Source organism: Ceratotherium simum, chromosome 10, assembly GCF_057802395.1.
Source record: "Ceratotherium simum simum isolate JZ-2026a chromosome 10, ASM5780239v1, whole genome shotgun sequence".
NCBI classification, from domain to species: domain Eukaryota; kingdom Metazoa; phylum Chordata; class Mammalia; order Perissodactyla; family Rhinocerotidae; genus Ceratotherium; species Ceratotherium simum.
The window spans coordinates 13,427,313-13,452,434 of NC_141909.1; the positions used below are offsets into that span (position 1 = coordinate 13,427,313).

The 25,122-nt window shown below is 48.2% G+C and overlaps 2 protein-coding genes across 8 annotated transcripts in view; one reads left to right on the forward strand and one right to left on the reverse strand.

Moving 5' to 3' along the window:
- The window catches only part of STK24 (serine/threonine kinase 24), a 116,435-nt gene extending 111,941 nt beyond the window's left edge, over positions 1–4,494 (forward strand). For all 3 annotated transcript variants that reach the window (XM_087435905.1, XM_087435906.1, XM_087435907.1), the window contains one exon: positions 1,398–4,494. In XM_087435905.1, the coding sequence (XP_087292031.1) occupies positions 1,398–1,434 (37 nt within the window). In that variant the 3' untranslated portion in view covers positions 1,435–4,494. The remainder of the gene's footprint in view (positions 1–1,397) is intronic.
- Positions 4,495–5,512: 1,018 nt separating this feature from the next.
- Positions 5,513–25,122, reverse strand: part of FARP1 (FERM, ARH/RhoGEF and pleckstrin domain protein 1) — a 291,100-nt gene continuing 271,490 nt past the window's right edge. For all 5 annotated transcript variants that reach the window (XM_087435901.1, XM_087435902.1, XM_014781832.2 and 2 more), the window contains 9 exons: positions 22,188–22,318; positions 17,502–17,570; positions 17,174–17,263; positions 16,349–16,431; positions 16,155–16,267; positions 15,401–15,567; positions 9,517–9,624; positions 8,889–9,040; positions 5,513–7,088 (listed from right to left, as the gene is read on the reverse strand). In XM_087435901.1, the coding sequence (XP_087292027.1) occupies positions 7,007–7,088; positions 8,889–9,040; positions 9,517–9,624; positions 15,401–15,567; positions 16,155–16,267; positions 16,349–16,431; positions 17,174–17,263; positions 17,502–17,570; positions 22,188–22,318 (995 nt within the window). In that variant the 3' untranslated portion in view covers positions 5,513–7,006. The remainder of the gene's footprint in view (positions 7,089–8,888; positions 9,041–9,516; positions 9,625–15,400; positions 15,568–16,154; positions 16,268–16,348; positions 16,432–17,173; positions 17,264–17,501; positions 17,571–22,187; positions 22,319–25,122) is intronic.

The following is a 25,122-nucleotide window of genomic DNA, read 5'->3' on the forward strand; positions in this document are numbered from 1 at the left end:
AGCGGTTAAGTGCGCGTGCTCCACTACTGGTGGCCCGAGGTTCGGATCCCGGGCACGCACCAACGCACCACTTTTCTGGCCATGCTCAGGCCGCATCCCACATACAGCAACTAGAAGGATGTGCAACTATGACATACAACTATCTACTGGGGCTTTGGGAAAAAAAAAAAAGGAGGAAGATTGGCAATAGATGTTAGCTCAGGGCTGGTCTTCCTCAGCAAGAAGAGGAGGATTAGCATGGATGTTAGCTCAGGGCTGATCTTCCTCACACACACAAAAAAAGAAAGTAAGTCTTAGGAGCTGTGGGTAAAGCGTGCTTTTCAGGAGGATCTTATGTAATCGTTTGCTGTCTGGGAGAGTGCCGAGTATTTTAAATGCCTCAAAAGAGGGGCTGTAGGTTGGAATGTTTGTGATGAGTCCCGGAAAACACGTTCTCAGCCATCTCCTGTGACGGCGGTCAGTTTTGAGGTGGCCTTGGGGGGGATCTTGGCCGTGAGGGCGTCCTCACTCTGACCCTTTTTTGTGTTCCAAAGCAAGACGATACTGTAGGATTACTGAACAGTACCCATGATCCCACCACTTTAGCCCCATCATCATCATAATCATCATCTTTGGTGCATTGCCTTCCATTGTTAATGCAAGTTTTTTACATTTCTGCAAATTATAGTGCAGGTATAATTTTTTGGACATTCTTTCGTATTTATTTGGGATAAAGAAATTGTGCATGTAAAACTACTATACATGCATAATTTTGTGTACACTTATTAACTTGTATATATTTTTCATATTGCTTAAATGTAATTATAATTTTTAATCTCTATTTTATTCAGCTTGCTTAATTTACTTAACCATTTCGCTATTGTTGGACATCAGAGTTGTTTTCTAATTATCATAATTACAAAAAACCTAAGAGATGATTCTAGGAAGTGGGTTACTTGAACAAGCATCAATATTTTTGTGGCCAAAAAGGGTTTCTTGAACTGCTGCTCAAATCGGCCATATACATGCATCCCTGGAATCTTACTGTGTCACTGGGTATTACTGAATTTTCAATTTTTAGAAGTTGATTATAAGTAAATATGTATCATTTACTGTTTTATTCACATCTTTTTTTCTCCTGGGAGGCTGAACACATTCTTTTTGTCATATACTTTTAGTTCTTTATGAGTGAATTGAACCTACCTGTGAGAAGTTTTTGTGTTGGAACCATGATTTTCTTAATTTCTATGAATTATTTATATAATCGTTAGCCCATTGATACTTGTTCCACTTAATTTTTTTGTGACTTGAGATTATCCATAAAAACTAGGATTTTGGTTATTTGAATTTTTGCCAATTAATTTAATTTAGAGAAGTGACATTTATTTACTTCTATTTCTCTTTTTGTTTTTTCCTAGATACTCTCTAAGTGGTGGAGGAACTTTATCCCACTGAAATTCCTTTGTCATTTGGGGTTTTGTTTTTCCTTTTTTCTTCTTCATCCTCCTCTTTCTTAAAAGTCAACGAGAGCCTTTGCTGACTCCGCTGAAGAGGTGCGCCATCAAGGGGCTGTCCTCCCCGCCACGGGTGCCTGTCCAGGCTACACAGTCCTTCCTTGCGGGCCTTGGCCACGTGATGTCTCCAGATGGGGTGGGGAGGGTCAGCTCCTTCAAGCGATCATTTTATTTTATTATTATTCTTGTTTTTAATTTTAACCATAATGCACATATCAAGGAAAGTGTCTTTCAAAACAAAAACAAACCCTGAAATGTATATTTGGGATTACGATAAGGCAACTGAAGAAATGAAACCTCAGGTATCCTGCTTTAAGTTGATGATTCCCCCTCCCCAGGAGCTGGAGACTCACTCTGGTGGATCAGTGTACAGATGTGTATATAGTGTCATTTTTACGGAAACCTTTTTGGCGTGCATAAGGAATCACTGTGTACAAATTGGCCAAGTGCTTCTGTAGATAATGTCAGTGGAGTAAATATTCGACAGGCCATAACTTGAGTCTATTGCCTTGCCTTTATTACATGTAAATTTTGAATTATGTGACCAGTGATTTGGGTTTTATTTTGTATTTTCAGGGTTTGCCATTAATAATAATTAATGCCCCTCTTATGGAATGCTCCTGTTTGTACCTCAACAAATGCAAATTTTCCTCTTGTCTGCCCAGCAGCCCTTTTGGTACACTTAGAAGTTGATTTCCTTTTTCATTGATGGTACTATTTCTTAGTGTTTTAAATTGGAACATATCTTGCCTCATGAAGCTTTAAATTATTATTTTAAGTTTCTCCCCAATGAAGTGCTCTCATCTGCCATTTGTTTGGAATTGTGCCACTGCCAACCCTCGCCGGCTATACCGTCCTTTCCAGTATGATTTTTCTGTTGCACCTTGTAGTGAAATCTGCATATCATCTTTCCCACCTAAAAATGTCTGAATGCTTACACAAATAAATTTTATAACACACTTATTTTGCATACTCTCCTTGAAATATGACTCTTGACAGGGGAGTGTGTGTGTGTGTGTGGATGAGATGATGAGACATTTCAGCAGGCTCCAGGAAGAAGTGCCCACATTCAAAACGCTGAATGTCCAGGTCAGTTCGCTATGCAACTTCTAAAAAATCGGTCACTGAGAAGATACAGTGAATATTGCCGATTTGTAAAATTGCTCTCTCTTCCCAGAGACCTCGATTAAGGATTGCTTTGTTTCTTAAAGGAGCCTGTGTCTGCTGGTTAGTCAGCCAGGTGTCTGTATTTTTCTTAGCTTGTGGCAGGGCCTCACGTGCCAAGGGGGGAAATCATCTCTGGGTCTCTGGGATGGGAAATAGAGATCCTGCAGCAATTTTTGACTGTCTAGGTACACGTGTTGTTCTTTTATGTTTGTTGATAAGAATCATCAGTTGTCATCTCTTGTTGGAGTAGCAGTTCTTGAGAGGGAAGACAAAGGATTTTTGGAAGCAAGGAAGTTACAGGGCAAACTTCAAGATGAAAGGTCAGATATCTGGGCCCACGGCCTGGAAGTTACAGGGAGAGGACAGAGGCCTGAGCCAGAGATGTTTGAGTGGGTGAGTATTGTTTAGATTTGTTAATGGAGTCTAGTTTTTAAATACTAAAATTAAATCATGATTTTTTTATTAGAAGTAGATTTGGGTTGGATATTAATTTCTGTAAGGGCTATGTTTTGGTTAGGGGAAATAGAACTGAATTGCTAATTCTCATTGTGCATGTCATTCTGCAGCAAGAATGTTAACTTGAACAGTAAAACTTAAGAATATTTCATTTTGTGTTTCTAGACTATTCAGTCATATGAGGGAACTGTTTATTTCCCTCTGTGAGGCATAAGCCAAAGATCAGTTTGTCCATTGTAGGAGAAGAATCACTCAAAGAAATGAAGCAGTGTTCCCCCAAATGCGCTGCTTGTCTGGTTTTAAGAGCGCCAACGTAGACAGCAGCTTTCTGATGTAGAGTTTCACATTTGCAAATTGACAATGACATCAAGACTGGATGCTGAAGCCAATCTCAGGAGTGGTGGTTATGCTGATAGGGGGACTGGACTCCAGTTAAGCATGCTGGTGTGAATGGTTAGTAGATACTCTGCCATCACTAGACTATCATACACAGCGCCGTCTCCAGGATAAAGCAACAAATTATTCTTTTAGAGTTTATTGGAAGCATCTTCTGTCGATTAAGCTTCTTGGGGAAGATGTGGTTTGACTGGATTTTAAAAGTGGATTACCTCTCCCATACAGTCTCTCCTGGTTTGTTACTTTCTGTAGACAGAAAAACTCAGCTGATGTTTTTAAGGGCATCTTATTTAGCCAAGGAGGCTAGCATTTTGTGTATGCACTTCAAATCTTCATTAAAAGACAGACCAAGGTACCAGAACTACAGTGGAACTGGCCTCAGACAATCTAAACTGCTGCTGGTGTTTCACCAGACCCGTGAGCTCAGCGTTTGAGATGGATTTACTAACACTAGGAAGATTATGGATGCCAAACCCAGCAGTTAACAGCTTGTCCACTTCGAGACTGCAGGCACCTCGTGTGGGGGGTGGTTTCACACAGAAGCAAGCTGCCGCCTTTTGGAAACTGAGGCAGTAGGCTGGCTGGCTGGGTGTTTATGCCTTGCTGAAGTCTTCTTTTCTGTGTCCCAGCTGTCTGCACTGAGCGAGGTGGCCACCAGTGTGGTTTGGGGTACCTGGGCACCCTCACAGAGCTGGTCTCATGATTGTCTTGATGTAACAAGTGCCACACCCCTTCTGAATCCCACAGGGTTCTTCTCAAGTTGGTCCTGTGAAGTGTCTAGTTCAGTTCTTCATGTAGCATTTTGTACCTTTCTTTTGGCAAAACATATGGTCTGTTTATAAGCATTTTTATATTTCCTTCCCTAAAAAAACAGCTTCTGTATTTCTGCTATAAAATATGGCAATAAATGGGAGTGCTCAAGGTGTGTTTTTAAGCACAGTTACTGTCTCATGCAAGAGTCAATAAAGTTCACAGAAAACAATTTGTGTGATTTTGTCTTGTATGTAGAGGGAATAGACTGAATGTTTGTGTCCCCCCTCCCCCCAAAATTTGTATGTTGTAATCCTAACCCCCGGTGTGCTGGTATTGGGAACTGGGGCCTTTGGGAGGCCTAGGTCATGAGGGTGGAGCCTCATCAGTGGAGATTAGTGCCCTTATGAAAGAGACTCCACAGAGCTCCCTGGCCCCTTCTGCCACGTGAGGATGCAGCGAAACTGCTGTCCATGGACCAAGAGGAAGGATCTCAGCCGACCCGGCGTCTTATCTTGGACGTCCTAGCCTCCCGAACTGGGAGATAAATTTCTGTTGTTGAAAAGCCACCTAGTCTGTGGCATTTTTGTTACAGCAGCGCCAGTGAACTAAGGGGGAATCTCTGCACCTCTGTCTGTTCCTGGCAGCTTGGGAGTGGTCTCAGCTGCCCACATGATTTGGACTTAAGTTTTCTTTGAAGTCACAGGGGGGCACAGAGGTGCTAGCTTGGAACCCGAAGTGTCCCGCAAATGGTTTGAAATCATTCACAGATACTGAAGTAGGAGACCACCTCATCCCCAAGCCTTGTAGAATTTAGTGACAGTGAACTACTGGAGGGAGAATTTTCCTGACTGCCTCTGCTGTCTTGGCTGCTTGGCGACTGGGGTCAAATGTACTCAAGCTTCACCTTCTCGGGGTGGGGGCAGCCTCAGGGAACTGGCTTGTCTCTGGGGCCCCTTTCACAAAGGAATTCAGCCCCTCCCTGCTTTGCTCTCATCCCTTGGGTTTTAGTCCTTGTCTTTTATAGTCACTGACAAGCAGTCTCCTAGAAATGTTCTGTTACCCCAGTACCCAGTTGGAAGGAACAGCTAGACTAAAATATCAAAACAAGTTTTCCAAAACATGTTGTCTGTCTTAATGAGCAGTGGAGTCTCTGTTCTTTTTCTCTTTCCCACCCACCCTGCAGTGACCATCGAGCTCTGCCCCCCAACCCACCCGCATCAGATGAAAATAAAGACAGACTAGATTGGTGGTTTTGCCTTAAAACTTCAATATGCTGGATTGTGGCGTGAGGTATTTTTATTCCCTTTTGTTAGTACTTAAAACCGTCTGGTACATATTGTAAGGCAAATGATTAACACAACTCAAGCTACTCGTCCATTTGTACATTGCCATCTCCACGTCCACCAGTCACAGCTCCACGGGGTCGGGGCAGACCTGTTTTTCTTAGTGAGGGGCTTTCCCAGCTGTGGTGCAGGGCACTGGAAGAGAACTGTGTTGTGTTGGTCGCCCCCTCTGGGGGCTGCATCGGATAGGGCTTAACAATACAAGGGGAATAGCAGCCACCTGATCCCCAGAGAGAATAGGCAAACAGATTCTGACTAGTGGGCCCAGCAGTTACTGGAAACCATGTTCCTTGTGTAGTCCGACTATCGAGGATATGCAATGTCATACTGTCGGTACCCCATGCCTGGGGCAAATGAGTATAAAAAGGAGAAAAGAATGTTGTTATTTGAAGACAGGCACGATATATACTACTACTGAATGTGCAGTTCCGAACCACAGCTGCAGGAGGATATAGGTATGATAACGGGGGCCAGGGACTACGCACTATTATTGCAGTGCTTCTGCATCCACCGGAAGCTCACAAAAACTCTCCATAACATACCACAAATGGCCCTGATTTCTGACATACAGGTTTTCATGCTTGTGAAACAGACAGCAAAACACCACAGCTTAATATCTTCCCATTGTATACACCACTCACAGTACAGTGATAGTCCAGACATCGCACTGGATTTCTGCTTCTCTTAACAGAAAAGAACCCGCTACAGTTTGAAAACAGTAATCACTTAAACAATTTGGTCAACTTGCGCCAAGAAGTAGGTCTGGTAACCAGCGTTTCATGGGAGCACGAAACCCCAAAATGGAACGTAGTGTGCTGCAAATTGCTTATTAATCAAAGAAGTAAATCCTACTAACTTCCTATTGTTATAAAAGTAGAAAGATTGAAAAAAACGAAATCTGAAAATGATCTCATTTGCTTAAGATTGTGCCATGTGTATCGCAAACACTGGAAAATCCATTTTTTAAAATGCAGCAGCCTAGAAATCAAAATAATAAAAGTTTCTTTAAAAAAAAGAAGAGCACTTGCCCTGTCTTTTGGTTGAACGGATGTGTTTGTACTGCTTTTAAGGTGCAGTTGTAGAGGAAAAAAATGTCATTTGGCACTATATTAGTGACAATGTTTTAATACTGGCACAAGCTAAAAACAGCCCACCAAGAGAATGACAGACAAGACGCCACCAGCGTTGGAGGTGGGAGCACTTCCATTCAGACGAGAAATTAACAGCTGAAAAGACAAGGTTAAAACGATTCTGCGGAGACAGATGAGAGTTGCTGTAAAACCATGGTTTTGTTTTCCAGACAGGTATCAATTTTACCAGGCTTCATTAGTACAGAAGAAAGCAAATGTCTTCCAGGAAAGCAGCCACTGCTGGAACAATCAGTAACTTGTCCTGCCATCAATACACGTGAGATTCTTTGTGACTCAGAATGTGGGCACGGGAGGCCGAGCTGGTGGCACTTCGGATCACTTCCATCCACCTAAGACAAGAAAGTTAAGAACTGTCAAGGGCCACTTTTTATTAACTCCTGTCTGATTTTTTTCTCTTGCTTGTAACAGCCTCGTGACCCTTGGCTGTCATTGCTCACAAAACCACAGCCTGAGGTAATACTGCCCGGTGTGTAATCTGCTGTTTTAGCAGAAGAAGAGTTCTTAAATGAACGGGTAGCACCCAAGTAAATGAAAGCAGGGTTAAGGGTTCCTCTGGGTGTTCCTGGGGAGCACAGTTTGAGAACCATTGACTTGGACCTGCTCATTTTGTAGAGAACCCAGAGTGCCCGAGATGGACGTGCCTTGCTCACGTGACATGGCAGCACATCCCATTTAGAGCGGTTAGAGGTAAGGTGGCCTCTGGTTGTTTAGGAGAACTCGACCTCCTGATCTTTCTCATAGAAAATGCTGTGCAGCCCATCCTGCTTAGTGGGAGTTCATTTTATGCATTTGAGTATTCGTGGTATGCTGGTGGTTTTCAGATACATAGGGACATTTGGCATCTAGTGGATGGAGGTCACGGATGCTGCTGGACATCCTACAATCCACAGACCGTCTCCCCTGCCCCCCAAAAGTTATCTGGTCTAAGATGTCAGTAGTGCCGAGGGTGAGAAAGCCTGGAGTGTGCCAAGCTTCCTGCCTTCATGGCGCTTATAGCGTGGCTTTAGAAAGCCCCTGATCACACGTCTTTTTAGGATCTTACCACTCAAGGCTAAACTATCCTTGCCACAACAGTAACAAGATCCCAACTTGGATTAATCCAGCTCCCATGCTCAGTCCCTCAATCTAAGGGTTCCAGTTCGGGATCAGACTTGAGAATTGCTATTCCCTGCGCTCATTTTCCCAGCAATGTAGTTCAGGGACTGCTGTTTAGGGATGATAGTATGGGAGGCTTTCAACCCTAGTTTTGAACCACTGTGCTCTTTCCCCTGAACTAACTTTACTAGGGCTTGTGCACAGATCATAACTGGCCCATCAACTAGAAACTCCTGTGGTTGAGTGTCATTGGGTAGTGAGGGAATAAGTTACTGTCCTATCAAACGGTTTCTCCCTAAATGGGGGTGGCAACTACTGCCCTGTCTGGTCTGTGGCCTGAGGATCCCCCCCAAGGTGGTTCAGCAGTGACAACTGCTTTCGTCGCCTGCTGCGGATGCAGTTCCCAGAGGCCCAGAATTTGTACTTGAAATTTCAGGAACAGACTGAAGCCACTGGTCAAATGTGATAGCCTGGCTCTTTCCATTTTACTTTATTTCTTGGCTAAATGAAGACTACTGCCCCTGGGTCTCATTCTACCATGTAGGCAGGCTTACTAATAAGGTAACTTGAAGAAATATTAGGATTTTTTTCATTCCTCGTGTGGTCTTTTGACCTGAAACAGCCTTTTGGCCATAGCCCAATCAGAAGTATTAGGACTAAACAGCTACTGAAGCTAGAGACAGAAACACGTTAGAGATGGAAAAGTGCCAAGTGTGTGGCATTAACTGACATGGTACAGGTTAAGGACTGATGCTATTCCCCGGGGAAATTGTGGTTCCACTTGCTTCTATGAGGACAGAAGTGGACTTGCCGCAGAGGGACCCTGGATCTCATGACACACTTTCATTCTAAGCAACTGGCGGGGTTAGAACGACAAGCACATTCTGGAAGGGTGTAAATACCCAGGCCCAGCATGGGCAGCAAGTAGCTGCTGCCAGGAGTGCCCTGTGCCCTCACTGGCTCCGGAGAAATCCTGTTGTTCGGGAGAGGAGAGTCCGTTTTCTGCAGGTGCCCTGTGCAGAGGGGAACATTACCTTTCAAATGTGTATTCGCTTTCGGCCCTGAAATAGTACACGTGGGACTTGAAATGCAGCTTGAACACGTAGTCTTTGTGGACGTCCTCAGACTCCGAGGGAATGGTGAGTGAATAGCCAAGCAGAGGCAGGCTGGCCAGGGGGTGATTGTCCTGGAAAAGGTCAACAGAAGGCGGTTTGGGAGAGGTGGCTGCAGCCTCTCGCCCCACAGCAACTCTGGGCAAGCTGGTCTTGGCTGATGTGCTGTGGTCCAGCTAGTGCATCCTGGCCAGGACATGAGCCATAAATTCAGTCATCTCCCTCCTTGTCCAACCAGCAGACAAATGGCCCTTTTCAGGGCTGGATATGTCAGCAGATGGATGTCAACCTGCCCTCAGAGTTGAGGGTCTCTGATGGACATGCCCTTCCCGGGCAGGCCTGTGGTGGGACTCCCTCCAACACTTGCCTTCTCTCCATCCCTGGCCGGGCTACTTGATGGCAAAGCTCTTCATCTTCCAGAGGAAGGCTGCCCCCCAAGAAGGGAGGGTGTTGTGGAGGGGTCTCTAAGATTCTCCCCTCCCCGGGGCAGGCACACTTAGTGCCTTATCCCAAAGGCCACAGGGCCACTTGCCCTGTGCGAAGCACTTACCTGGTGTGACTTGTAGAAGAACAGGCAGAAGTTCGTGAACACCACCCACAGCTTCTGCCACCCGTTGCTGTTTTTGAATTTCCTCAGCAGATTCCCAGACAACTGATTCTGAAAGATAAGTAGGCCTGTAAGGAGCACCAATGGGGGTGCCTCCACCAGCGGGGTGCAGGCTGGTCCAGTGGAAAGGAGAACTTGGTCTTCACAGTCTAGTGGGACTCTCGGTGTGGGTACTGGACGGGCCCTGCCTACACAGGGCTCACAGGCAGGGGCTTTGGTTCAGAGAACAGGCTTCCTGCGACTGACTTAAGAAAATAGTGTTTCGGGGCCGGCCCCGTGGCTTAGCAGTTGAGTGCGCGCGCTCCGCTGCTGGCGGCCCGGGTTCGGATCCCGGGTGCGCACCGATGCACTGCTTCTCCGGCCATGCCGAGGTCGCGTCCCACATACAGCAACTAGAAGGATGTGCAGCTGTGACATACGACTATCTACTGGGGCTTTGCGGGGGGGCGGGGAAGGAGGAGGATTGGCAATAGATGTTAGCTCAGAGCCGGTCTTCCTCAGCAAAAAGGAGGAAGATCAGCATGGATGTTAGCTCAGGGCTGATCTTCCTCACAAAAAACAAAAAAGGAAAGAAAAAGAAAATGGCATTTCTCTCTGATAGGTGGAGAGACCCCCCAGGAGGTGGATGGTATGAGCCTGATTGATTAATTCTTCTTGTTACCTGTTAATGGTTGAATTATGTCCCCCCAAAAGATACACTGAAGACCTAAGCCCCAGAACCTCCAAATGTGACCTTATTTGGAAATAGGGTCATCCTAGGTATAATTAGTTAAGAGGAGATAATACTAGAGTAAGGTGGGCCCTTAATCCACTAGGACTGATGTCCTTAGAGGAGAGACACAGAGACAGGCACAGGGAAGAGTGCCTTGCGAAGATGGAGGCAGACTCGGGTGACATAGCTACAAGCGAAAGAACACCAAGGATGGCCAGCGGACCACAGAAGCTGGAAGAGGCAGGGAAGGATACCCCCCCGCACAGGTTTCCAAGGGAGCTCGGACCTCTTGACACTTTGATTTCTGGATTTCTGACCTCCAGAATAGTGAGACACACTTGTTTAAGCTGCCCAGTTGGTGGTGCTTTGTTAGAGAAGCTGTAGGGAAGGACACCCCTCGAGAGTAAGCCATCGTGAGCCCCGCGCCAGCAGCTCCTGACTGCCATCTAGTGGCCCTGGCCTGGGCTGGAAGGCTGGATTGCTGCAGAGTGCTTTTGGGCCCTGTCCTCCGCCAGGCACCCAAGTGACCTCTCCCCAGGAGCTAGACGAAGCGTAAACACTGGTAGAAACAGGCATCCTAGGGTGTCCTGTGGTCTCCCGAGGCCTGCAGGAGCTGCTGGCGTGGAGCGTTACCGTCAACTCCCGGACAGCCATGATGGGACGCTGAGAGCGGAGGATGCACGTCCTCACTGACTCTCTGAAGCCCCTCAGTGTCACCGCTCAGAGGACTCTGAGAAGGCCCACTCACATCCCTGACAAGCGGGCAGCCCATTACCAGGAAGACTCAAAGAAGACGGAAATGGATGGTGGTGATGGTCGCACAACCTCGTGAATGGAATTACTGCCACTGAATTGTTCACTTAAAAATGGTTAAATGGGCAAATTTACCACAATAAAAAAAATATATAAAAAATATATCTGAGTCTGCTTCATTCTATCCCTTCGGTACTTTTGTACTTAATCCAATAAGCATTTTTAAGTACCCATGTAAGGCCCCTATGCTAGGAGCTGAGATGAAAAGAGTTTAAATGTCTCTGCCCTTGAGTTGTTCATGCTCTGATGGGGAGACAGAAAGGAACAGTGAGTTAAGCTGAGAGATCGCAGGAAGGAGACAGAGCCCGTCCCTGTGGACTGGGGCTTAGCTGAACTGAGAGGGACACTGCAGACGGAGTGGGAGGGGGCATCCCAGGCCAAATGTCCCATCCCCTCACCCAGATGCAACCATCTATCACCCCGTCTGCCTGCCACTCACCCACTGGCAGAAAGGCACAAGAAAATGGGGTATCTGAGTTCTAAGCAGGTGATGGTGGCAGACAGACTCTGGGATTTGATGCTTTTGCAAATCCCACATGATTACACGGCAGTCCCACTGTGGAGGTGAGGAGAGGAGCACATCTTCCTCTCCTTACACAGTCACGCGTGACTTAACGACGGGATACATTTTGAGAAATGCGACGTTAGGTGATTTCATCATTGTTCAAACATCATAGAGTGTACTTACACAAACCTAGGTGGTATAGCCTACTATACACCTAGGCTGTGTGGTACTAATCTCATGGGACCATCGTCGTACATGTGGTCAGTCATTGACAGAAACATTGTTACTCGGTGTGTGACTGTACTTTGTGTTTTTATACTGAATCAAATAAATCCCTTCAGACAGTCCACAAGAGCTTTCTCTTAGATGCAATTAACTTGGGAACAAGAGCCAGTCCCAGTGTGGTGTATGCACTTTATTGATCGACCAGATTCTAGGCCAGTATTTCTCCCAAGGCACATTCAGGAGAATCTAACCTTTGCCAGCCACCCTAAATCCTTTCTGGAACTTGCCAGGGTATAAACTCTCTGAATACATCCTTCTGGCCTTGCCATCCTAGTAGACTAGATGCTTCTTAACAACTGTATCCACTGGTCTTTCTTTGCTCCCACTGTCCTAGCAGCCTCCCAAGTTGCCAACCCCACCAAAATTCTCACTCCCCTTGGCTTCACTCTGATACACATCAGTCTCCTTCTGACAGCCCCTAAACTCTGCTCTCAAGAGCCTGAACCCTTTTGTCTATGTGAATGACCCTTAGGCTATCTCCAACCTGGCCCAGTCTTCATCTGCTGACTTTATGGGAGAGATCAACATCCTTGACCCGGAACCAGCCGATGACCCATTTCCTCGCTGCCTTTCACAGCAGCCTCCTCTCCCCGACTCCCCAACCAAAGGAAAGCCTCTTGGCTCCTCCCAGCTCCCAAACGGCTCAGTCCCCGCTGTGGACTGAGTTGTGTCCCCGAAAAAGATATGTTCAAGTCCAAAGCCCCAGTACCTGTGAAGGTGACCTTGTTTGGAAATAGGGTCTTTGCAGATGTAATCAAGTTAAGAGGAAGTTATACAATGACTGATGTCCTTGTAAGAAAAGGACATTTTAAGAGAGACACACAGGGAGACCGCCAAGTGAGACAGAGGCAGAAACTGGAGTGATGCCTCTACAAGCCGAGGAACACAGAGGATTGCTGGCAACCACCAGAAGCCAGGAGAGAGGCCTGGAACACATCCTCCCTCAGGGCCTCCAGAAGGAGCCAACCCTGCCAACACCTTGATCTTGGACAACCCCCAGCACTGTGGGAGGATAAATTTCCATTGTTTTACCAGTTTGTGATAATGTGTTACAGCCGCCACAGGGAACAAACAGTCCCCACCCCTGATTCTCCCTCTCACTGCGGATCCTTCCAACTTCGTGGTCCTCACCTGGGGTCAGACTGCTGAACAACGCCCACCCTTCTCCCAGATCACACCTCTTAAAAGACGACTTTGATCATTTCACCTCAGAACCCTTCACTGGCCCTACTGCCCACAGGCGAGGCTTCACACTGGCCATCCCACCATCAGACCCCGCTGTCTAACATGAAGCCCCCGTGCCCACTGGCTTGCAGACAAACTTTCTGTTGAGGCCGGCTCGTCTTCACGCTGTCCCCAAACATCCCCGGTACTTGTTTCTACCTGCATGAGTCCTGTAGGAGTCAGAATTGGAAGAGAGAGAGGCTGGTGCGTAGGACGGTGGGGACACATCAGGAGGAAAGGGGCTGCTCCCCTCCCCTCCGCCACACAGTGGAACTTGAGGCCCTGGGAGAATGGGGCTCATCTGCCAGTCAGGGGACATGTGACTCGCAGTGGGGGGAGCCCACCACAGACACCAGACTGAAGCCATGCGCCTTGGGAAGAGGCGGTCTGGCAAGGGAGGGATGTTTGCAGAGTGACAGACAAGCCAGTCCCACGAGTCCTGAGCCTGCAGTATTGCCGCCCTGTAGCCACCCCGCCAGGGGCTGCCTTCACGCTCTACAGTTCTCGGCAAACTTTTCCTCAAAGGACCACAGAGTAAATATTTTAGGCTTTTCGGGACAAGAGGCAAAATCAAAGATATTTCTAGTAACCATTCAAAAATGTGAAACCCCTTCTTAGTTCACGGGCTGGACACACTCAGGTGGGTGTGCAGATTGTGGCCTGTGAGCCAGTGTGCTGACCCGCCTCTGCACACTCACTGACCACGCAAAGGACGGCAGCTGTGCAGCCCTGTCACCCCAAAAGAGCTGGGCCTGAGGAAGTGTCTCTGGGCCGCCCAGGACCTGACTTAGGTGCGTTTGCTGCATTCTTGAACACCTACGTGCCTCCAGGGTTAAAAATGAAGTTTCAAGCCTACCCCATTCCCACGCCTTGACAGTCTTAACTACATATCATGCAGGTCTGTATAAAGGGAGGCAGATGATTTCTCTCCCACAGCATTGCACCTCCACCGGCTTCACTGGACTATACTGGACACACAGATCTGATTGGGGATGTTTTCCCACCAGACCGTCACTGGTTCTTCCCTGCTCCCTCCATGCTGGAAAGATTCTCAGTCCCCTGGAAGAAGTCTCCGGCTGGCAAGCTTTGCAGACAGAGCCGGTGGAAGTGTGAAGGAGGGCGGAATGCTTAGTACCATAAGGAGGAGAAAGGCCATCCCTGTGGGGCACAGAGGAGAGGGAAGGAAGGAAGGCCAGGCACAGCTGGGGGACCTCCACGTGGCAGAGCCCCACACCCAGGGCCTGGGCCCAGGACGCCTCCCCTTGAGGGTGTTTTTAGGAGCAGGCACAGGGTTTAGAACACTATCTGTAGCAAAGAAACTCAATACAAGCAGTTCCATAGAACTGAAGGTCACCTTCAGAGAACCACCTCGGAGAGTCGCAGTGGGCCATCCATCAGGAAATGTGGCATATCGCCATCACTGCTGGGGAAAAAGGCAAACAAACCATTGTTCTGGGCTCACAGTCTCTCGTGTGACATTTTTTGGGCCAGGCATGTTTAGGAATTCAGAACTTTTCAGGTTTTAGATAACCCAGGGCCTCTACTATATGGCACCCCAGCCATGGGGTCTGGGCAGAAGCCCAGAATCAAACACAACACGATTCTGTAGTGAAACAGGCACATTCACACAAAACAAGAGAGCCTCCTAACCATCAGGTCAGCTTCTGCTGCCCATGGGATATGAAGAGAACTCGGCGGTCTTCCGGCTTTCTGGGCTTGCCATTTTCTGAAAGGGAATGGATTAGGGAACTGGACTGGAGGATGCTTAGGGAATGGGGTTTAGAGAGTTCTGGAAGATTCGCGGTTGCAATCTGGGGAGAGCCCATCACCAAGCCAACTCTCAGGGACGACACCCAGAGCTTGCCCGGAGGGGCCGTGTCCTGCGGCTTCGTCCGTGACCTCTACCTGACCGCCTGACACCAGCTTTCCGACCCTCCTGCCTCGTCCCACCCGATTGCAGGGAGCTGCTCCAGGATGTGGCGACCCCGCGCCTCGAGCCGCCCGTCCGCCCGCACCGGGCTCTCTGCATGCGTCTCCGGTCACAGGGCTAAATGCAGGATCAGCCTCTGCCCTCCGGTTGACTCGACGAGAGGAAGAACAACGGCGCAGATGGCCGGGAGAACAAAGGAAAATGAGCACTGTACAGGCGGCAGTGGGGCCGAACGAGGCCAAGACACGCGCTCGCTTTCGTGGGAGAAGGTCAATGCCTGCGAGGCTGGGCGCGCATGCTCAGAAGGACAAGGGTGGCCCATGCCCCCCACGCCCGCCCCCTGGGCTGGCGGCCGTACCTCCACGGCCACGCTGAAGTCCACCATGGAGACGCTGGTGTTGCGGTGCCAGCACACGTGCACCATGGTGTTGCCGCGGTGCGGGGCCTGGCGCTCCAGCGAGGTGCGCGAGGCGCTGAGGTCGTCCTCCGACTCCTGGTCGGCCACCGCGGCCTCATCGGGCGACTCTGCAGGATGCGCAAAAGGCAGTGCTTCTGACCCTTGCTCGCCGGGAAAAGGGCCCCTTTCCCGACCCGTCCCAGCTGCTGAATGGGACTGGAAGGTAGGGGGGACTCACAGCAGTCTGGCCTTGGGGAACCCGTGCACAGACTAGCCACCCTCTGCCTATCAGGGTCCCATGCCAGGGGGCTTCCCAGCAGCCCCTCTGCTTGTCAGGGCTCCACATCTGGGGGCGTCCTGCCAGCCTCTCTGCCAGGGAGCCCCTAACACACCTGGGCCCGGGCCCCTGGATGGCCTTGTGTTCTCTCCCTAGACGCTGACATTCTGTATGACAAGGGGCAATGCTGGCACAGGAAAGGTGACTTCCCTGCTCCCTCAGACTGTTTGAAGGGTTATACTTTTACAAAAAGGAGGCTGCTTGATTTTGAGCTTTAAACACAAATGTGGACCACGGACATGAGGCTCACCAGGAAGGTGATTTTAGTTACAACAGGATGCACTCCCTCTGTAAGCCAGAGCTGGCCTTCCCCTCCACGCTAACTCCTCAAGGCAATGGCCTGGCCTGCACCAGGAAAGCGCTCCTCTCCACACTTACTGTTGTCAGGGGGGCTGCTGGCGAGGAACTCGGGTGTGGGGCCAGTGCTTTTCTCTGCCAAATCAATGGCCATTTGTATGTCCTCGATCCACTTTTCCATCTCGGACCGGGAGCTGAAGAAGAGGTGGAGGTCAGGTTTTCAAGCCACAGCAGATAAAAGGGTAAAGAGCTGCGGGGTCAGTTTCCCCAGTTACCTGGCGGCCACGATGATGGACTGCCGCTGGCCCCGGAGGGTGAGGCAGTGGGGCACGCCCCACTCGTCTTCACTTTCCTCTATCTGCGAGACAAGTGTTCATGACATTATTGCAAAAAAGGGAGGGAGACCCTCGATGCGTTTTCAAACATTCACTAAACTGGCTACAGGCCAATGCTGGAGAGAAGGTGGGGACACTCAGCAGGGCTCAGAGGAACCAGGAACCACTGCAGAGGGACAAGGGGTCCAAATCAGAAAAAATCACAATTTGGAAAGGCAGAAGGAAGGTCAAAACATGTTGAATTTTTTTGGCAAAGCCCACAAACTTCCTTCTATGCAACCACTGAGCAGAGTGTGGGTATAAGCCAGGGAAATAATCCTGTGCAGACTGGCACCCTGTTTGCATCTGCCACCCAATGGTTATTAGAATATGGAGCCCTGGCCACTGGCACATCTCCGGGGAAGGACAGTGGCTCCCTGTCTAGCAGTGGGCTCCATAACTCCACGTGGATGGTGGGGACTGTCTTTCAGGGCCCTGAGGCCGGGCTCAGAGCAGGGAGAGGCAGATTCACACATGCGGCCTGTCAGCTTGCCTCCTTGCTGGACTCTAGAAGGAACACACCCGTGCATCTCCCCTCCCTCTAGGGGACACCTAACAAGGCCCAGGTTTCCCATGGCACCTGTGATGCTCTCACTCCCTTGTCAAGTCCCTCCTTTTCCTTCCTCATGTCACTGTCACTGGCTCTTGCTCCCTTTTGCCTGGCCTGCAACCTGCAGGCAGCCCAGAGGGAAAGGCCCCGATCTCGCACCCACAGCGCATACTCACGGTCATGCCGTAGAGCGGGAGCTGCCCGTGGACTTTAAACTGATTCGAGGCCGTCAGCCCCCTGCTCGTGTACAGCAAGACGTCGTTGAACTAGAGGAGCAAGGACAAGTGCGGCTGAGACGAAGGGGCTCCGTTTGAAATCAACAAGTGTGGAAGGTATGTTTTCAGAATCTTGCACGACAATTCGTTGATCTCAACAAATCCAGTCTGAGCAGCTTTTGGCTGCTGCTTCTGCCTTCCAGGTGCCCCCACCCCGGGCGGCTGAGGCCCGGCCCTGTGACCTACGGATCACAGATCACAGCGAAGACAGACAGCTCTCACCACTTACCAGGAAAAACATGCGCTGTTGGAGCCCCTTCCCGGAGAGCTTGCTGAGGCTTCCCAGGCGAATGAACTCCTGCAGAGAAAACAGACCGCGAGAGTTGACTGCGAGCGTGCGAACCTGGACCAACAGGGAGATTCTGGCTTCCTCATACCAGCGTCCCTTTCAGAGTAGAAATCATAGCCATCATTGTCACTATCTACTGAATGCTCTGCTATGCCGTCTCTAAGCTCCTCTCCTTCCCAAGGACCTGCAAGGTGGGGACCACCATCAACTCCACTAACAGAGGCCCAACGGCGTGCCTGAGGTTGCATATCCTGCGTGGTGGGGCTGGTTCACACTTGGCCTATAACTATGTGCTTAACGCCCAGGCACTATGGGCCTCCTGCTCGAGGGAGGTGACAAAGGCCCTGGAAGGAGAACCAGGAAGATGGATAAGCCACAGCTGAGTGCTGTGGGTAGAGGAATCTTCTCCATGAGTTAAAACTCTGGTTCTCAAAACCCAGTTCCTGTGTTCTAGGATAGAAGAGTGAGAAGCAAGTGTGTCTAAGGAACTCTCTCTCTTGGACATAAACTTTTAGAGGCATGGACCATTCCGGGGGACGTTAAAATCAACAACAAAAAACCTATTATTTAAAAAATTCTGGTAAAATAGATATAAAATTTACCATTTGTGACCTTTAGTGCATTTATAATGTTGTGCAACGATAGCTACTGTCTAGGTTCAGAACTTTTTCATCACCCCAAAAGGAAACCCCGTGCCTATTAAGCAGTCACTCACCATTTCCCCTTCCCCTTGCAACCACCAGTCTGCTTTCTGTCTCTATGGATTTACTTATAAATTACTGGATATTTCATATAAATCAAATCACATAATATGTGGCCTTTTGTGTCTGGCTACTTTCACTTAGCATGTTTTCAAAGTTCATGTTGTGGTATATCAGAATTTTATTCTTTTTTATGGCTTGATAATATTCCAGTGTATGCATATACCACATTTTATTTATCCATTTATTTATTGACTGACATTTGGGTTGTTTCCCCTTGTGGCTACTGTGAATGGTGTTGCTATGGACATTTGTGTTCAAGTTTTTGTTTGAACACCTGTTTTCAGTTGGGTTCTCAGTTCATGGGTTCTCTGGTGCACAGTCCCAGCTGAGCCCAGCCTCTAGCCGCCCCTGCCAGGTGTCAGCCTTGGACCCTCCAGACCAGCCCATCTGGGACCTCTGCCAATGCCACATGGAACAGAAGGTCACCTGGCTGAGCCCTGCCCAATTCCTGACTCGCAAATCCGTGACATATACTAAGGGGTTGTTTTCAGCCGCTAAGTTTTGGGGTAGTTTGCTACAAAGCAATGGATCCGTGGAACACCTGCCACGAGGTTTTTCTGTGCTCACGGCCGCTACTGAGCCAAGAACAGGGACTCAGCCAACTCATTTTGATTCCATAGATTTCTGCATAGCCTGACTTAGCCCTTTCTTTGGGCCTGTATGAAATGTGATCAAAGACGACATCTGCTCGCGATGTCACTGACGTATTTTGGAGCTCAACAAAGTAACACAGAATAAACACTTGCAGGGCTGCAGGATGGATGCTATCAGACATCGACAATACAATACGAGGAAACGGTGTTCGGGGGGCTGCTTTCCTCCTTGAACGGTAACAGAACGAGGGGTGGGGACCCTAACGTGCTGCCATCGCTCCTGTTCTCACCTCGCACATTTGACATTGGAACACAAGCGTTTTCTAACGAATCTTCGGGATGTGGGAAGAACACAGGGTGGCAGGAGGCACTCATTGCAAGAGAAAGAAAAGTGGTGTGGCCTGCGTTTGCGTTCGGGGGCATCCACAGCAGGGAGCGGAAGGGTTATGGACTCAGATGTCAATGTCTGAGGGCTGGAGATGGAAAATGTCTCTTGCCTAGAACTTTTTTTTTTTTAAACCGAGGAACAGGAACAAAAAGAAAAGGCCGCTAATATCTTTAAGCTCAAGTTGCTTGCTTCTGGAGGGAAATCCAAAGATGTCCAGGCATCGGAGTTTTAACCAAATGAACCCCCTGTTCCAGCCCCGGCTTCCTTTCTGTTCTAGTTAACGAAAAGAACACGTCCTTCTCACCTGGACAGCGAGTCCTGGCAGAACTCTCTCTGACACACAGTCCTAGGGTGAGAAATACCCCCGGGGGCCTGACTCAGGCTCAAGTGCCAGGGCCTTTTGCCTCAGGGGAGAATCCTGCCCTCCGGGACGTGAGACCACCTCAGACTGACCCCAGCAGAAGGGTGAGCGGGATCATGTCTGAAAGCCATGCTAAGAATGAGCCTGTAAGTAGTTGAGGGGGCATCTAAAATTATCTGCTCACCTTTAAAAATCTCAATTTTTAAAATTCTATCTGTAGACAAATCTGTCAGAGCCTTCCTTCCACCCATTAGGTTATTTGATAATTTGAAATTAATTCATGAGAATCAATTAGCCTTGGTGTATGGAATGCCCCATCTTAGAAGGCACCCCTTCTGAGGGCCTCCATTCCCTCCTTCCCATTGCGTTCAGGGTTGACTTGAAACAATGGCTGTGAAGCAGGTCGATGAACAGAGGAATATGGACATAAGGCAGGTCTGCAGCTAGCCACCAGCACCCCAGGTCTGACCTCACCTTTATAAATACCACTGACCTCCCTTTGTTTAGCACATGCTGGGTGCCCAGCATGTACTCGGTGCTCATATTAGCTCTGTACGTGAGCCTGCAAGTTCAATATCATCATCACCATTTTTTCGATGAGGAAATTGAAAAGCAAAATGATTAGACACTTGACCAAGATCACCTGGTCAGTTAGTGGGTGATAGAGCCTGTATCTGGCAAAATGCTCATGATGCTCTACAGTGCTGTGCTGTGTGTCAGTAACATTATATAATATGTGGATGCTTAGTCTGTTCACATAAGCTGAGGGGGGTGAAGGGGAAGATAATTAAGATTTATTGTGTTAGTTTTACACATGAAATCTCATTTGATCCTTATGACCCACGAGGGAGAGGATATGATCTTCATGTTACAGAAGGGAAAGAACATTCCAGTAGGTGAAACAGCCCAGCTCTGGTGGAGCTAGAATGTGAACCCAGGGTCACCTACTCCAATCCAAGGCTCTTTTCATTGCACCGTGAAAACTTTCCTCAAAATAAGAAATTCTTTACAAACAGTCTATTTTTGCCATGGAGCATAATATGCTAAATATTTTATAACGTCCAAAGTTAAGAGAAAATGACACTGATTCCACAGGGCTTTCCTAAGGGGTCCGCGTGGATGGCAAATGCAGCTGTTATGTGCTGAGGCTGGGCAGAATTTCTCACCAGCAGAGCTGAAGCAAATCCCTGCTTTCATTTCCACCCAGCACTTACCACATAACTCTTCTGACAATCTCGCATGCTGGTTTTCCGGTCAGTTTTGTAATTAGGCTTCCAGACAGAAATACCCTAGTACTCAGAGAGGTTCCCTCATCTTCCCAAAGTGACACAGGTTTAAAGTTTCCAGGGTAGCCACCTGTCAGATAAGACTAGAAGCCCCTGACATGCAGGACACTTGTCTGAAGATTAAGGCAGGGGTGCAGCAGATCCAAGAGGCTACAATTCCCTTCTGAACCTGGGGGATGTATAGTTTGGAAAGGGGGAGCTATAGGAGAAAGATCCCATGGAGACATCTGATGAGATGTAGCAACTGGCTAATATTTTTGATTCTTGGGTGATGAGTGCTTCTTGGGAAGTGAATTGAAAAAGGGCAGGCTACACTGTATTTGTAAAATTCCCGTTGGCCTGGAAGGAGAGTGTTTGGGCAATGAGGCCCTGCTTCATTGTGAATGACCTACGTCTCTCATGAGGGGTGTAGATGAAGGTTAATAGTATAAATGAACTTGCCTCTCTCCCAGAATTGTGTTCTGGCTAAAATGTTATTTTAATTCCTAATTAAAATTACATTATGTATAGAAAATTGCCTCTTTAAAAAATATCTTTCATACTTACAGAATTTACAGTATGCTTTCATGCACTAACTTTCTCTCTGGCTTTATATCACCATTTTACCCAATTCTTTAAAAAAATTTTTTTCTTTATCTTGCATTTTCATTTACCTATTTTTTTTTTTTTTGGAGGAAGATCAGCCCTGAGCTAACATCTGATGCCAATCCTCCTCTTTTTTTTTTTTTTCGTTGCTGAGGAAGATTGGCCCTGGGCTAACATCCGTGCCCAGCTTCCTCTACTTTATATGGGATGCCGCCACAGCATGGCTTGACAAGCAGTGCGTCGGTGCGCGCCCGGGATCCGAACCTGCGAACTCCGGGCTGCCGAAGAGGAGCGTGCACACTTAACTGCTGCGCCACCGGGCTGGCCCCCATTTACCTACATTTTAAAAAATAAAATAAGATATCTAAAATCCTCTTGGAATATGGTAGGGAAAAAGTAAATAAGCAAATCAACCAATAAGGAGAAAAAGAATATGAAGTCGAAGGAGTATCCCCTTCTAACGCAAAGTTTTTGAATGACACTGTAACATACAAGGCATTTTCTCAATTGTCCCCCAGGTGCAAGGAAGCTACTTTAGGAGGATATTTTAACTTGGGAGTGTCTGCACTCAAAAGGTTCAAATTTAAGTCACTTAAATGTGGCCTGTCTGGCTTTACCTCCAACACACACACAGAGCCCAGCTGCTTACCCTTCCTGGAATAACAAGATTGTCGATGCCAATCAAATCTTTCTTGAGTTCATGCAGCTTCTGGAAATTCTCCATCTTGATCATTGTACCGTGAAGCTGTGCCACCATTTCAGTAATCTCTGCCAGAGCAGCTAATGAAGGAAACAGACACAAAAACTCCGCAGCATTAATGGCAGACAAGGGTCTTTTTTCCCAGTGTCTCCAAGCTCAGCTCTCCAGGGTAATATCCTCCAGTAGCTGATCTGTCTTAGAAGCCATCCTTCTAGGGAAAACACTGCTATTTCTCAGTAATAACAATCGAATGATTTGCTTTATGTATTTATTTGCTTTACTTTAGTTTCCCAAAAGCATCTTGAAAATGTACAAGCCCCCTTCATAGCTGTGTGGTGTACAGCTGTCCTTCAATCAGAACCACTGTTGCCTGTAGAGAGACGAGAAGCAGGGGACTCAGAGGGCCTGGAATTTGTCCCCAGGGCAGAGATTTTTCTATCCCCTCCTGTTATCTGGAAAGAACAGAGCACAGGGAGCAGATTGGCCACAGAACAATCTGGGGCAAAGGAGGGATCTTTCTGGGAGAGGGTCTAATTGAGAGTGCAATATTTTTGGGTAACTAACATTCCAGCGTAATTCAGTTCTTCGTTCTGCAGAAGTTAGAGTGTTTACCAAGATGGTTGCGGAGAATAACCGCAAAACTAAACTTTGTTTTCCAATATGGGCACATCTCCCCCAGACTGGTCAGCATCCAATATGGAAAAGACCCAGTGCCCAATTTGTACACGTTTGCAAATCTACAGCAGGTGAGCATTTAGGTATTTTTGTCAAGAAAGCAAGAGATACTTATCAACTGAACTTTAGTCTTCAGAACACTAAATACCCCCTCCCCCAGCATTTCAACTTGGGAAGGGAAGCATTTTCTTTTCTTGCTTTCTCCCTGGGGATGCAATTTAAATGCTTCGTGGCTTATCACAGAATGCTGCTTGTCTCAGCCATAGTGACAGACCCAGGGCTTGCTCAGTCTTCAAATACTGCCAGCCGATTTGGTCCAATCGACAGTTACTGGGCACCGAATGCTTAGTGGGGTGGGAGTGAGGAGGCTCTAAGAGGAAAAAGATGGCGCCCTGGCCCCTGTGTGCTCCTGGGGCACGCATCCTGGACAGGTCTTGGCACTCTGCATCCCTCATGTTCAGAAAACATATGTTCAGAGATATCTTGGTTTTCCCAGCCTTTTTACAATGCTGCCACCCTACGTTTTAAGCTAGATAACGAACACCTTTGCCATTTAATTGTCAAGGAGAGACTTTTCTCATTGAGGACTGCTTAGAAAAATAGTAACACGCAAACTGGGCAAGTTGGCCGAGGATAGCACATGTGAAACCAAAGATGTCCCCCACCCTCCTGGGTCATAGATCTGCACAGCCCCCTGAGAGCTGGGAAGGGTGTTGGGGCATTCCATCCAGGCTCGGCCAACCGGCAATGCCAATGCGACAGGACAAGCTAGGTGGGTGGGTCCCCCAACCTCGAGGGTCAGACACAAGCTGAGGCCTAAGGGAGGAGGAGCATTGTGCTAGGAAAGGGCAAAGTCATGGGAGCGATGACTCTAAGCAGAAGGAACAGACTATACCAAGGCAGGAGGCATGAGGCACCACAGTTTGTCTGAAAGACAGTCTAAAGCTAACCAAAACCACATCAGGGGCCGTTTCTGTTCCCCTTCCGAGAACTGCCAAGATCCTAATTACTTTGCCAAATCTTCGCTGGGGTTGTCTAAAAACTAATGTGCAGGAGTCCTTTATATATTCTAGATACCAACCGAGTGATTTCTCAAGAACGAGCCCCACGTCACCATTCCCCTCCTTAAGACCCTTCCTGTGTGCCCTTTGCTCTTCAGTTGAGGTCTTGGAGGGTTTACAAGACCCCATGGGATCTGGTCCCTGCTTACTGCTCCAGCCTCGTTTTTGCTGCTGTCTCTCTGCATTCCACACTGTAGCCACACAGAACTTCTCCTTTCTGGAACGTTCTGTAGTCTTTGTCCCCTTTGGACCTCTTTATGTGCTATTCCCAACTCTATCCTCCACACCCTCCCCTCATCCAGGAAAATTCTATTTACACTTTAGCTCTCAACTCTGATATCCTTTCCCTCAGAAAGCCTCTCCTAGAACCTGAAGGCTGGGTGGGAAGCCAGCACCCCTGCTGCACCAGGCATTTCCCTCTCACAGGTTAGTCACTGCCCAAGTGCCCCACTCTGTGCCCACTAGTGGGTTCTCTGAGCAGGGGCCACGTCCATTCCATTCCCTCTCGTGTGTCTAGTATACAGCAGGTGCTCAGTGCGTATCTGTCGCATGAGAGACTGGTCAGGGGCCAGATCCTGAGGAGTTTAGACTTTAGCCTGAGAGAATCAGGTGTCCCCGAGGTTTTAAGCACAGCAGTGAGTGAGAGATGCATTTATAAAAAGAGAACACAGGTGGCCTAAGAGATGGGAGGTGTTCGTGATACTTTAAGCAAGAGATATGGGCCTTGACGTACTAACAGGTGTGCAAATTCATGTAACCTGTCAAGAGCCACCTGCGGAGGGCCCACTCGGCATACAGACTGGCTGGAGAGTGTAGGGGACGCAAGAACAGGCCTGGGGCCCTGGGCCTCAATGGGCTTGCAGTCCAGGCCAGAGAGTACAGACGTCAACAGACTGCATATAACACGAGATGGACGACTTAGGTTCAAAAAGACGATGCGTGGCACGGTGGGAAAGCATGGGCTGGAATACCAGCTCTGACCTTTTGCTGAGTGATACAAGCCCTTACCTGCTCTGAGCCTCAGTTTCCTTATCTGTAAAATGGGATAACACTTATCTCATGGGGTTGTTCAAAGAGTAAAGGTGTTAACATAAGTAAAATATCTGGCACAGTACCTGTCCCACGTGCCGAGCGAGTGACAGTGTGTA